The 12,940-nt window shown below is 37.8% G+C and overlaps 1 protein-coding gene across 4 annotated transcripts in view; it reads right to left on the bottom strand.

Annotated features, from left to right (window-relative positions):
* Positions 1 to 1,100: 1,100 nt before the first annotated feature.
* Positions 1,101 to 12,940, bottom strand: part of mllt3 (MLLT3 super elongation complex subunit) — a 400,950-nt gene continuing 389,110 nt past the window's right edge. For 3 of the 4 annotated variants that reach the window (XM_051930090.1, XM_051930091.1, XM_051930093.1), the window contains one exon: positions 1,101 to 3,499. In XM_051930090.1, coding sequence (XP_051786050.1) covers positions 3,368 to 3,499 — 132 coding nt within the window. In that variant the 3' untranslated portion in view covers positions 1,101 to 3,367. The remainder of the gene's footprint in view (positions 3,500 to 12,940) is intronic. The other variant, XM_051930092.1, reaches the window with a different exon arrangement.

Raw genomic sequence — 12,940 nt, 5'->3', positions numbered from 1 at the left:
CAAAAATCCTCTTTTTTAAAATGCTGGCTACAAACTCGGGTATGGGATCCAACTGTAAAGCTCCCACTCTGGATATCGATGATCTGTTTAAATCGAGTTTCTGCATTGGAGGGAAATAGATGAAAACTATGTACCTTGTTGCATTTACTGGAATCTTGACATAAAGGTACACAACAATGTTCAGCTATCTGTATGCTGAAACTTAAACTTCTTTATCTTGGACATTCTCTGCACTAAACAAAAACCACAACTGCAGTATGGACAACTGAAGTGACTGAGTTGACTGAGATTTCACCAGAAGTATATCAGCACTACTATGTGCATATAGCCTATGGTTGGAGCATAAACACCGAGAAATGTCAGAAACCTTCCCCCAACTTGAAGACATAGTGAGGCAACCCCTTTCATCCACTGAAGTAAACTCCAAGGTACACATGCAAAGCTGGGGGCTCTCCAAGAGTCGCCACTATATCAATGACTCTAACAGCCATGCTGGCTGGGGCAATTGCCTCTAGTGTGGTTACACAAAGGAAACTGGTCCTAGGTGAGGGACCAGACTAATTGCAGTTTATATTACCCTTCATGAAAAGTCTCTTCAAGGACTAAGTAGCCTTGCCTGGAATCAGGAAACCTGGGGGCCACTCCGGAACCAGGCCTGGGTTGTGGAATGGCAGGGATGTGGCTCGTTGGCGAGTGCCTGGTGGTTGGGCCTTTACTCAAAGGACCCAGAAGATAGTAGCATGGGTCATCCTCCAGCCGGCACACCACCTTCAAGAGGAGATGTAGGAGGTTTAGGAGGCAGTCAAAGGCAAGTGCCTCTTGAAAGTAGACATACCAGCTATAAAGATTTTCTCTGTTGAATGTACACGTGATGTGCAACTGGCAAGGAGATCTTACAAATAATGCAGAAAAGTGGCCTGGTAATCCATGACAAGTTATGCAACCATTTATTACAAACTGCACAAAATAATCCTATTGTGTAATTTGACCCTCACTGACACATTATCAAAAAGGACCACAAATTCAAACGTTTTATCATAAAATGTTGAGTTTGTGGATTTGTTTGTTTCAGAAGTTTATACACACACACACAGTCTTTGAAAAAGAAAACAAAAATGTTTATTAACATTCTCCATACAAAACAATTACATGAAAATAGCTAATGCATATCTAGTGAGTGATATTATTAGCCTGCAATTCCAGTTCCATATCTGTAGTAAACTCATATCTAAGTATTTGTATGAACTTTCCACTTAGTTCATTCCAATTACTTTGAAGTGCTCTAGAGTACATGGCATAATGGCATTGATATGAATTCCTAATATGTAGCAGCTTCTCTGGAACAGGGTAAAAGGCAGTTTAAATTAAAAATTTCCAGCACCAGTTAAACAATAGTTTAACACATGTATCTGAAACTGCATTCAAGAATTAAAGATATACATTGCTATCATTTACTTTCGCCACCTCAGAGATTGATCAGAATAAACAACATTAAAGAAAAATACAATTAATCAGCAAAGTATGGACTTGATAAAACATTTCAACACAACTGAACAAAACTCACAGCTGGCAAAGCTGCAGTTATTTCTCATTAAACAATCATCACTATGTAAATATGGCAAAAGGGGAACAGAATGAGAAAAATGAGACTAATCACACTTCTCACCTTTGATGTTACATTGTTCTTTAAACAATAATTGCACATGTTTTACTAACAAAGAAATAATGTTTCAAGTAATGTACATGCCGATTTAGATCAGAACCACAGTAAAGTATACTCCTCTTGGAAGCTAGTCAAAACCTTCCATAAAAAAGTACATTTAATTTAAAAAATATATATACAAAAACATCTTTGGGCTGAATGTAACAGAAAAGATACTCATGAATACAGCAAAACACAGTTTTGTACCATCATTTACAGTAGTAACTTAAAACTAGGTCTGATAAAGGATGAATCGTTAGAATGAACCTTGTGTTACTATGCAAAATTTTGATAACGGCTAAACTACAATGAAACAGCACTACTCTGATCCACAGTATACTTCTTTAGTCTTGTATACAAGAATTATGAACATCATTAGAGAATGTTCTGACTAACTATATATTTTGTGAAAAATCACAATAACCATACCTTTCAAAAACTTGCACAATATGAACATTTGTGCTAAAATTCTTGAGGAATATCTACCAAACATCTGGAAAATGACAAGGTTACATGAATGAAAGTAACACAAAAAACTGACATTGGATTTCTAAACAGAACACAAAATTCAGTTGGAATAAATTAACAATAATTGCCATTTTTTGTTAGACATAAACAGACTGCTCACTTTCGGCTACAGGTACAAAAATTACACACATACATTATATACTGTATATATATATATATATATATATATATATATATATATATATATATATAAAACGTATCTTCAAAATAATGTTTTTCTTCATTTTTTAATATAGGTATAACAGGTTCAGCCCCTTCCAATGACAATTCCATACATACAGTGTTGTTAAACACTTTCTCTCACCAGTACTTCATATACAGGAGCTATCTGAAAGGTGTCAAGTTGGCACTTTAAATTTAAACCAACAATATTTAAGGGACATCAGAACAAATTAAACATGCCTACACTGGCATTAATCCTCAAACTGTAGGAAAGAGTTTCATTCCTAAAGATGCTCTAAAAGCAAATCCTGAATGAGTGCATAACTGCATTAATTTTCCCAAGATAATAAATATTTTATACAAGTTAGTATGCAGTGTTTGCAGACAACAAAAACATGTTTGTTTTGTTCAGTTCTTTTTTCCAACAGTTACCAAAGGATAACACAAATCAAGATATGCAGTAAACTCCAGGGCAACGGGCAAGAAGAAGAAGAAGAAGGACTTTTGGATGTTACGAAAGAAAACCAGGGTGGAATTTTTACCTCATTAATTATACTTCTACCATGTTTGCTAATTTTCTGAAAACGTAAAAGTAGTGTCATTCCCTATGGAAAGTCAGGTATATGAAATACAATAAATAGACCATAATGTAATAAGGCAGTGTTAAACATGCATTCATCACAAACAGAATATCACGCAGACATTTATGATAACCGGAGACATTCATTAAGAGCAAGGGTTTTTTTTTTTTTTATTTTGTCTCTTTTTAAAAAAAATATTCAAGGCTTTCCAGGTGAAATGCTTTCAGATATTTCCTGCAAAAATTGACATCAGCATTTTTCTCCTTCGACAGATTTCTCCTCTTGGGTTAGAGATGCAAAATGCTTTAAAAATAAAGCTTAATTCAAGTACTAAGCATTTTTTTTTTCAGATGCAGTAATTTCTCTCCAAAGTCCTGCCACTTTGTGACACACCTCAGGAAGTTCCAGACTTCTCAAGGTAACTTTGTAGTTTCCGTACTGTAGTTTTGTCCAGTGAACATAGATCAAAGTCAAATGTTGTGTTTGTTATGTGAAAATGTCCAGTTTCTTCTATTAGGTTAACAATCTGAAACAAAAACAGAGACACGATTAGGATATACTATTAGATCTTCAACTGTAAACTGTCAGTAAAAACTTTGCTTCACTAGTTATTAAATACTTATTAAATAAATGTTTCAATCATAAGATATACACCCATGGGCAGGATGTGAGCCCAATGCTGGGCACAGTGACACATACTAAGGAATTGTAGACTTTGGACTGAGAAAAGCCATCAGGGAACAAGAAGGAAATGTACACCTGGACAGAGAGAACACAACAAACTCCACAAAGAAGGCACATTTAAGTGCCACTGTGCAGCCATGCTCATATGAATAATAATTGACTAATAAATTTTGTCACCCTACAGTCAAGGACACATACTGAGATACAAATCAAAGTATTGAACAAATCTCAGTTTTGAGAATAACAAAGTAAATTCATTGTTCAAAATCTCTTAAAATAAAAAACTCTGCCCAAAATGTTTTTTTTTTCATCTATTACTTACCCTTTGTTGTTTGTAGCAATGGCCGAGGAAAAAAAATATTGCCCGTTTTTATGATGAATGGAGATAATAAATAACATAACGAATTTCCTGACACAATAAGAGTGCAAGGGCACCACTGAATAGCAAACAATATAAAAATGTCCAAGAAAAACTCTCAATTTACTAGCATCTTCCAAATGCCAAATACCTAGCTATATGCTCAGAACACCCTAAATCATGTATTTTTGTTATAATATTGTTAAACAAACCATTTCTAGAAATTACTCTTATGACAGGCTGTGGAGCATGCTCAAAGAAGATTTATCTTTTGAAATGAAGCCCCACCTCTGTCTTCAAATAAATAAATAAATAAGGCAAAGTCAAGGAAATATTTAATCAACATATAATGTCAGGTAGAAAAAGAATTAACTAAACCAATCAAAGCATGATGAATGAACTGAACAAATCTAATTTGACAAAGAATTATGCAACAATAATATTTATTAAAGTGTTTTCAATAAAAAGGAGTTGTAATCAAATTTGTGTGAAGATTCCAATAAAATCTGTCTTCCTTCCACTGACTAGCTGCAGAAAGTAATGAATTTTGTAAAACAATTAATAAATTGTACAGTCAATTTTCTGACACTTTTATTGTTCTGGCCCACCATCCGGCGTCTCAGGAAGGGGAAGCAGTGCAGTGTCAACACTGTATATGGTGGGGATGGTGCGCTGCTGACCTCGACTCGGGACGTTGTGGGTCGGTGGGGGGAGTACTTCGAAGACCTCCTCAATCCCACTAACATGCCTTCCAATGAGGAAGCAGAGCTTGGGGGCTCAGAGGTGGGCTCCCCTATCTCTGGGACTGAGGTCACCGAGGTGGTCAAAAAACTCCTTGGTGGCAGGGCCCCGGGTGTGGATGAGATATGCCCGGAGTTCCTCAAGGCTCTGGATGTTGTAGGGCTGTCTTGGTTGACACGCCTCTGCAACATCGCATGGACATCAGGGACAGTGCCTCTGGATTGGCAGACCGGGGTGGTGGTCCCCCTCTTTAAGAAAGGGGATCGGAGGGTGTGTTCCAACTACAGAGGGATCACACTCCTCAGCCTCCCTGGAAAAGTCTATTCAGGGGTCTTGGAGAGGAGGGTCCGTCGGATAGTCGAGCCTCGGATTCAGGAGGAACAGTGTGGTTTTTGTCCTGGTCGCGGAACAGTGGACCAGCTCAATACCCTTAGCAGGGTCATGGAGGGTGCATGGGAGTTTGCCCAACCAGTCTACATGTGTTTTGTGGACTTGGAAAAGGTATTCGACCGTGTCCCTCGGGGAATCCTGTGGGGGGTACTCCGAGAGTATGGGGTACTGGCCCCCTTGATAAGGGCTGTTCGGTCCCTGTACGATCGTTGCCAGAGCCTGGTCCGCATTGCCGGCAGTAAGTCGAACCCATTTCCAGTGAGAGTTGGACTCCGCCAGGGCTGCCCATTGTCACCGATTCTGTTCATAATTTTTATGGACAGAATTTCTAGGCGCAGCCAGGGCGCTGAGGGGGTCCGGTTTGGTGGGCTCAGGATTGGGTCACTGCTTTTTGCAGATGATGTTGTCCTGTTTGCTTCATCAGGCCGTGATCTTCAGCTCTCTCTGGATCGGTTCGCAGCCGAGTGTGAAGCGGCTGGGATGAGAATCAGCACCTCCAAATCCGAGACCATGGTCCTCAGCCGGAAAAGGGTGGAGTGCCCTCTCAGGGTTGGTGGTGAGATCCTGCCCCAAGTGGAGGAGTTCAAGTATCTCGGGGTCTTGTTCACGAGTGAGGGAAGAATGGAGCGTGAGATCGACAGGCGGATCGGTGCGGCATCCGCAGTAATGCAGGCGCTGCATCGGTCTGTCGTGGCGAAAAAGGAGCTGAGCCGCAAGGCGAAGCTCTCAATTTACCAGTCGATCTATGTTCCTACCCTCACCTATGGTCATGAGCTATGGGTAGTGACCGAAAGAACGAGATCGCAAATACAAGCGGCTGAAATGAGTTTCCTCCGCAGGGTGTCTGGGCTTTCCCTTAAAGATAGGGTGAGAAGCTCAGTCATCCGGGAGGGGCTCAGAGTAGAGACGCTGCTCCTCCGCATCGAGAGGAGTCAGATGAGGTGGCTCGGGCATCTGATCAGGATGCCTCCCTGGTGAGGTGTTCCGGGCACGTCTAACCGGGAGGAGGCCCCGGGGAAGACCCAGGACACGTTGGAGGGACTATGTCTCTCGACTGGCCTGGGAACGCCTTGGGATTCTCCCGGAAGAGCTAGAAGAAGTGGCTGGGGAGAGGGAAGTCTGGGCATCTCTGCTCAAGCTGCTGCCCCCGCGACCCGACCTCGGATAAGCGGGAGACAATGGATGGATGGATGGATGGATAATTAAAACGGTATGTACTTTCTCGCTATTAAACCAAATACAGATTTCAATAGGGAAACCTGATCAAATCAGATTTGATCAAATTAAATTCACATTTGTCGATGCTTATTGAAAACTGACGTATATTTTGGAAGAAATTTAATGTTAACACGGTACTACACTATAGATATTTGATTGCAAGCCTTCATTCAAAAGCAACTATTCAAAGAGTAAAATGGGACTGAAACACTTGTTGTTCCCTAAGTGGAGACTATGGATGCTGTAGTTTTTTTGTGTGAGTGAGTAAGTTCAAATTGTGGAAATGCAGCGTTTGCCAAATCCCACCGATATGACGAGCCAGACAGCACATGTATTATATTTTTATTTCTTGGTGTAAGCAACAATGAAAATCAATTATATTCTATGCATCACTGTGGCCTGTGCATTTAATAAGCTTTGCTCTCATATAAATAGCCTGCTTATGAAATATTCTTTCTTCCGTAATATATATTATTTCTTTTTGTTATTACCAGTATGTAATATTGCTTGCTTTTATTTTTCTTTATTGTGCTTATACAAGTCTGTGAGAAAGTGTTTCTTGTGCTATGCCAGGAAATTCACTGAGAAAGTCCCATGTTTATAGAGATTTCTGGAAAAGAGGGTGCTGAAACCCTAAGTTAGACACGGATTGGTTTATTTGTAGAAAAACAATATTATGTTGAAGTTACAAAGAGTGTTACCATATCCTGGCATTACAGAACCTCACCACCTCCACTGGACCCTGGGACTTTTAAATTCTGGCCCTTCATATTTTTTCTGCCTGTGCTGACAGTACCTGGACAAGACAACAGTCAAGAGCATCCCAGCTAACTAAGGGGGAGAGATAACATCCTGACTGCAACAAGAACATTCACTCTGCGCAGTACATGATTAGTGCTGTATTTCCCAAAAAAAAAAAAATAAAATAATGCAAGCCAATTATAAAATTATTATTTGTATTATAATTGTTTTTTGTTGTTGTGATGGTGGTGATGTTGTTGTCATTATGGCTTTGAGGCCATACTGGAAGTGGAACAACCTTTTCACAATGTGACTCCCTGCACTGAACCTGGACCACTTGTAGAGATAACATCATCTTTTGGAACCATCTGGTTTCTGAGTACATACTGCAGGTTTGTATGCATAAAATATTGGCTAGCATTCATACACACCAAACCCTTTCTTCATCCTGCTCCACAATGGCTACATCTTCAAAAGACATGCTTTGTTATTCTTTGTATTACATTTGAGAAAACAAGGACAACCACTATGAAAAATAAGTGAAACCAATATATTGCATACGTAATATTAGTCTCACAAGCTGTATAAACAAATCTATAGCCACAACCCAACAGAGTGCACATGAAGCCCTGCTCTACTGTATAACCACAAAGCAATAGTTTACATGTAAGCCAACAATATATACACACACACAATAATATATATACATCCAATATGGTAACATAATCCATAACAGTGTGGTTCGGATCAGCGACTAAACTTAACAAAATAGGCTATATTGAATAGTCAAGTCTGTCAAAAATATAATTGGGGGCCATTCTGCCCACCTTACAGGACCTGTATTAGTCTAGACTCGTGAACTGGGCTAGGAAAATTATTACTGACCCCTCACATGCAGGCCACAACCTTCTTGAACTTCTTCCATCGGCCAGGTGTTATTGATTAATATACACCAAAAAAAAAAGATATAAGAACAGTTTTTCCCACAGGCCTTCAGGCTCACAAATGGTAAATTTTATCCCCCCAGGGTCTTGCAATACTGTTCACATATTAACACTTTTTTTTCCCTCGTGTATATTTCAGCATTTCTTGCATCGTCTTACACTCTGCAATTTGTACACATATACTGTGTGTGTGTGTGTATATATATATATATATATATATTTTGTGAGGGATGGCCGGCCATATACTCCAGCCCACACCTCCAAACTGCCAGATGGAGCCCTCCCAGCAGTATGGAGGCTCCCTGAGTTCCAGCAGGGCCTCATGGACCATGTCGTTTTTATAAACAGACCTGCTGGATACCATGGGGACCACCAGGAGCCACTGTAGGGAGGCTTGCAGAGTGCTACGTGCCCTATAACCCGGAAGTACGTCCTGATCACATGACCAGAAGGAACGACGTGCTTCCGGGTTGAAGAAAAGGACTTTTAATCTGACCCGGAAGTGATGAGGAATCATGGACTGCAGGGTTGGAACCACTTCCGGGTCAGGAGATATAAAAGGACCTTGGGAAAGCACAGACGCTGAGCTGGGAGGAAGGGTGGCTAAGTGTCTGGGAGAGGAGGATTGAGCATTGTGTATTGTTATTGATTCATTGAGTATTGTATGTGTAGTGTGGAGGGGAGGGTGCTTAGTGCACAGTATTATAATAAAAAGAACAAGTCTTGGACTTTTACCTGGTGTTTGGCGTGGTACCTGAGGGTTCTAGAGGTCGAGATATATATATATATATATATATATATATATATATATATATATATTCACATTCTCTGTCTTGTGTGTTTCATATATATTGTCACACACGTGCGAGTAGGGGGACATTGTGTGGACCAAGTAAAGGTAATTCCACACCAGGCCAGGGGAGGGCAGGGTGCACTAAACCTTCTCCTGTTGTCTCTGCAGACCAGCCGCGGGAAAATCCTTTCTGAATCAAGAATGTCACTTCCGGTTCCGGCGCCTAGAAGAACGTCACTTCCAGTTCCGGCACCCAGGGTAACGTCACTTCCAGTTCCGGCGCCCAGGCTGATGCCAGAAAAACATCACTTCCGGTCACCCTACATCACTTCTTGTCTTGACCACTTAAAACTGCCATCTTTTCTAACCTTCATCAATTCTGTCTTGGACTTTGTACTGTCAACAACTCTGCTGGATGCAAAAGAAACCCTTTGCAGCTAGGAATATTATACGGGTGGCTGCCCCAAACCTTTTTACGTGTGTCGAGTCTATTCCTTTTCACAATATATATATATATATATATATATATGAGGTGTGTGATTAACTGTTGTGTGTATGTCAGTTGTGCACCTTGTAACTGGAGAGACACTAAAACCGGAGTCAAATTCCTTGTATGCTTGCTTGGCCAATAAATCTAATTCTGAGATATTATATATATATCTATATATATATATATATATATATATATATATATATACACACATACACACACACACACACACAGTATATGAAATGAAAATGAAACCAGTATCAAAATGGAGGAAGCAACAAATGAAATTATTCCTGTGCATCTCCATTTACCATGACACAGCGTTGAAATGAATAAAATAAAAACATTTTAAATAAAGAAAAGTACTGGAGACAGCCAGACTTAACTTCTTACTTATTGATTTCATTTCAAATGAGTGTGTGTTCGGGTGTTGGATTGGGTGTAGGAAATGCATAAGCAAAAATAAAGTTTTTTTTTGGAGAGATGAAATAACTGCTGTGCAGCCCCCATTGTTTTTCATGGCCAAATTTACCATTGGAAGAACATGTTGCTTCAGTTATGGAAGCAGTAGAACATATAAATCAGATTTAATGATGTTTCTGTTAATATTACAGTTCCAGTAAGATGTTTAAGCAGCCTATAAAATTTGCACCTCAAGGTTTTTTCAAAACGTTGTCTTAGAAACACACATGCACACATATTGGCATTTATAAAGACAATTAAGTTTTTTTTTTTTTTTTTTAAAGATAAAGATATTTATTGTTTGGTTCAGAATTTTCAAATTAATTATTAGGCAAATCATCAAACTAACAAAATAAAGTTGTGTTTAGAATAATAAAATATATATTATGTTTTATACTGCCAAATGGGAGGAGGTTTTCACCTTTCTCCCCTTATTCTTAACACTTAAGCTCACTCAATAGACATCATTTCCTTTCTTTAATCATTTCATCTTTTTACTTCTATGGTTACGGCTTCACTAATTGACCACTAAATAAAACAGGTTGGTTTTAATCTTTTGCTAACTTCTCCTCATCACAAAGCAATTTTAGTAATAAAATTTGATGGCTCAGGCTAACTTTGTCATAAAACAAACCTGATATTCTACTTGAAGTATGTACAGTTAAATTTATACAACATAAAAGACAAGGTAGCTGGCATTCTAGATAACAAATGATGCAACTAATGTTTTACTGAAAACATTAAAAACTAGAAAACTGCAAGCATCTCATCTGGGTCAAGCAATTAAAAAAATTACATTTTGTAGACAGTTGGGGAGCTGACAGGTTAAGTGACTTGCTTTGAATCCCAGTAGGTCAATGAGTCTGGAATAACCTGGCAGCCTCAGTTTATAGCGCAGCATTTGGGCCTATGTGCCACATCGCCTAAATACTATATAGATCCATTTCCCGAACTGAAATCTGCATTATTAGCAGATACTAAATGAAAATTATGACTATTATGGCATTTTCATACAGAAAATATAGAAAACATTTCTTGCTATTGAAACATCCCCTTAAAGAGAGGGATCCATAAAATGAATAGATAAAAAAACAAAATTAAAATTGCAATAATTCACTGCTAATCTTCAATATATGTACAGTAATATTTTAAAGTGTTTAAAATAGCTTTATCTTTAAAAGATTACAAGAAAAAGCAGAGAAAGTTGGTCAAGAAAAGAATGGCCCTCCTGAAACATAAATGAAGCTGCTGTCATTTTAAATGTATTCTACGTTTTTAACAGTCTATGATGTCATCTACATGTCTACCATGCACAGTCTATCATGCAACTGCTATATAAATGTTTTTGAATGTAGTATTACAAAAGTAAAATATTATGAACAAGGGACAGAAAAAATTAGAAGCAAATTTTATGCTTAAAAAAGATGAGTTAACAAACACAATCTTCTCAATGTTGAATCTTCATCAGGTAATCCACCAATTTAATTTTCAATTAAAAAAATCTGATTTTGTTTTCTAAAATGACTAATGCTAATTTCCACAATGAAAACTTCTAACCTAGACCTATGCAAGAAGTTTACATTTTTTTTGACGTCAGATTAAACTAATACCTGATGTAGAAGACATATCAGCACAAAGAATCAAAGGTTCAGATTACAGTGCTTAAGACATCAAGCAGCTGTTCTGTACTAATCAAGCTCCCTCAAGACTCCACACAATATACACCCTACATTCTTTTAGAAGCATAAAGCCAAGATGCATGTGGAAAACATTTTTTGTAATTCTAAAGATATTTCAAAAGGAAAAAGCCAGGGGGTTATTATGACATTCTAGATAAAATTCAGATGGCCAAATCAAAACAGTTTAAATTTACTTTTTCTGCATTACTTCAGCACTCTTTTGGCTGCATTATAATAGTAATTGTTACTGTGTATGTCCGTACAGAAATGTAAAAACAGGTATGTATATATACTTTCCAAATTCAGAATGAAAATTGTAATTTGAAAATGTGTAAAACACCATTCTTCCCATACTGCAGGCATTAATTGCTGCCACATTTAATACAGTAAAGAGCCACATTAGTCTTCAGGAATGCTATGGGATGGTAAGAAAATTAGAAGAAAAAAAAACTTCCTTTTATGTGAGTTATGGTCTTTTTAACTGATCTGCAAAAACATGTTTTGCATTGAATTATCATTCATTCAAACAAAAAATGCTAAACAGAATAATTTCTGCTAAAAAAGATGTCATTCTAAGCTTTTTCAGACAAAGTTTGCCATTGCAAAAAACATCACTAGAATCTACATTGAGTTTAAATTTTACTTAATTTTTTCAATTAACCTGAATGTAATATACAGTATACTACAAATGAAATGATGCAAACAAATGCTGTGACTGTTGATAAAAAACTGTAGCAGCTAACTAATTGTCTACTCCGCAGAAAAGTAATTTACTCCAAAAATGATGAATATAGTCTTCAAAAAAGTTGAAACAATACTGGGTGAGATCAGTCTCCAATAAACACAAAAAAATGTCAGTACCACAAGGTCTGGTTTGAAAAATAGTCTCTTTCACAACAGAGTAGTTTAAATGGTAGATTTGTAGCTAACAGTTTTGAAATGATTATTAAAATACAATAAAAAATAAAGTGTTAAAAATGAAATATTTCTGGTAAAAAAATGAACCTACCTTTATCATGTGTGAAAGTAATTTCTCTTATGCTCAAAGAGAACAGCAAAACTATCCACTATTATGTAGCTTTCTATGGCTCAGATATTGACATTCTGAGGTGCACATTCACAATATACTGTCACACACAGGGATGTGCACAAAGGGGTGGCTACATGGCTCAAACCCCTGCGTCCTTTCCTCATCATTGGTTTTTTCATCAAGGATTCCTATTCTCCCGTAAGGACCTAACTGAACAGTTCTGAGCATATGTGTGTGGCTCCTTTTCATTGAAATACAGTAAACAGAGAACAAGCAGCAATTAGTAAAGTGCATTGTTAGAGCTAAGTAGGCTACTGCTTACTACCCCATATGGAAATAAAAGTATGATCTGTGATATTTATTGCTATTAATTACACAAAAATGTATAATACATGTGTGTGCTGGCTGTGTTGGTCTGTATGATGTTATGAAATAAA

Source organism: Erpetoichthys calabaricus, chromosome 7, assembly GCF_900747795.2.
Source record: "Erpetoichthys calabaricus chromosome 7, fErpCal1.3, whole genome shotgun sequence".
Lineage (NCBI taxonomy): Eukaryota > Metazoa > Chordata > Cladistia > Polypteriformes > Polypteridae > Erpetoichthys > Erpetoichthys calabaricus.
The sequence above is the reverse complement of the archived record's forward strand: the minus strand, read 5'-3'. Positions and strand labels throughout refer to the sequence as shown.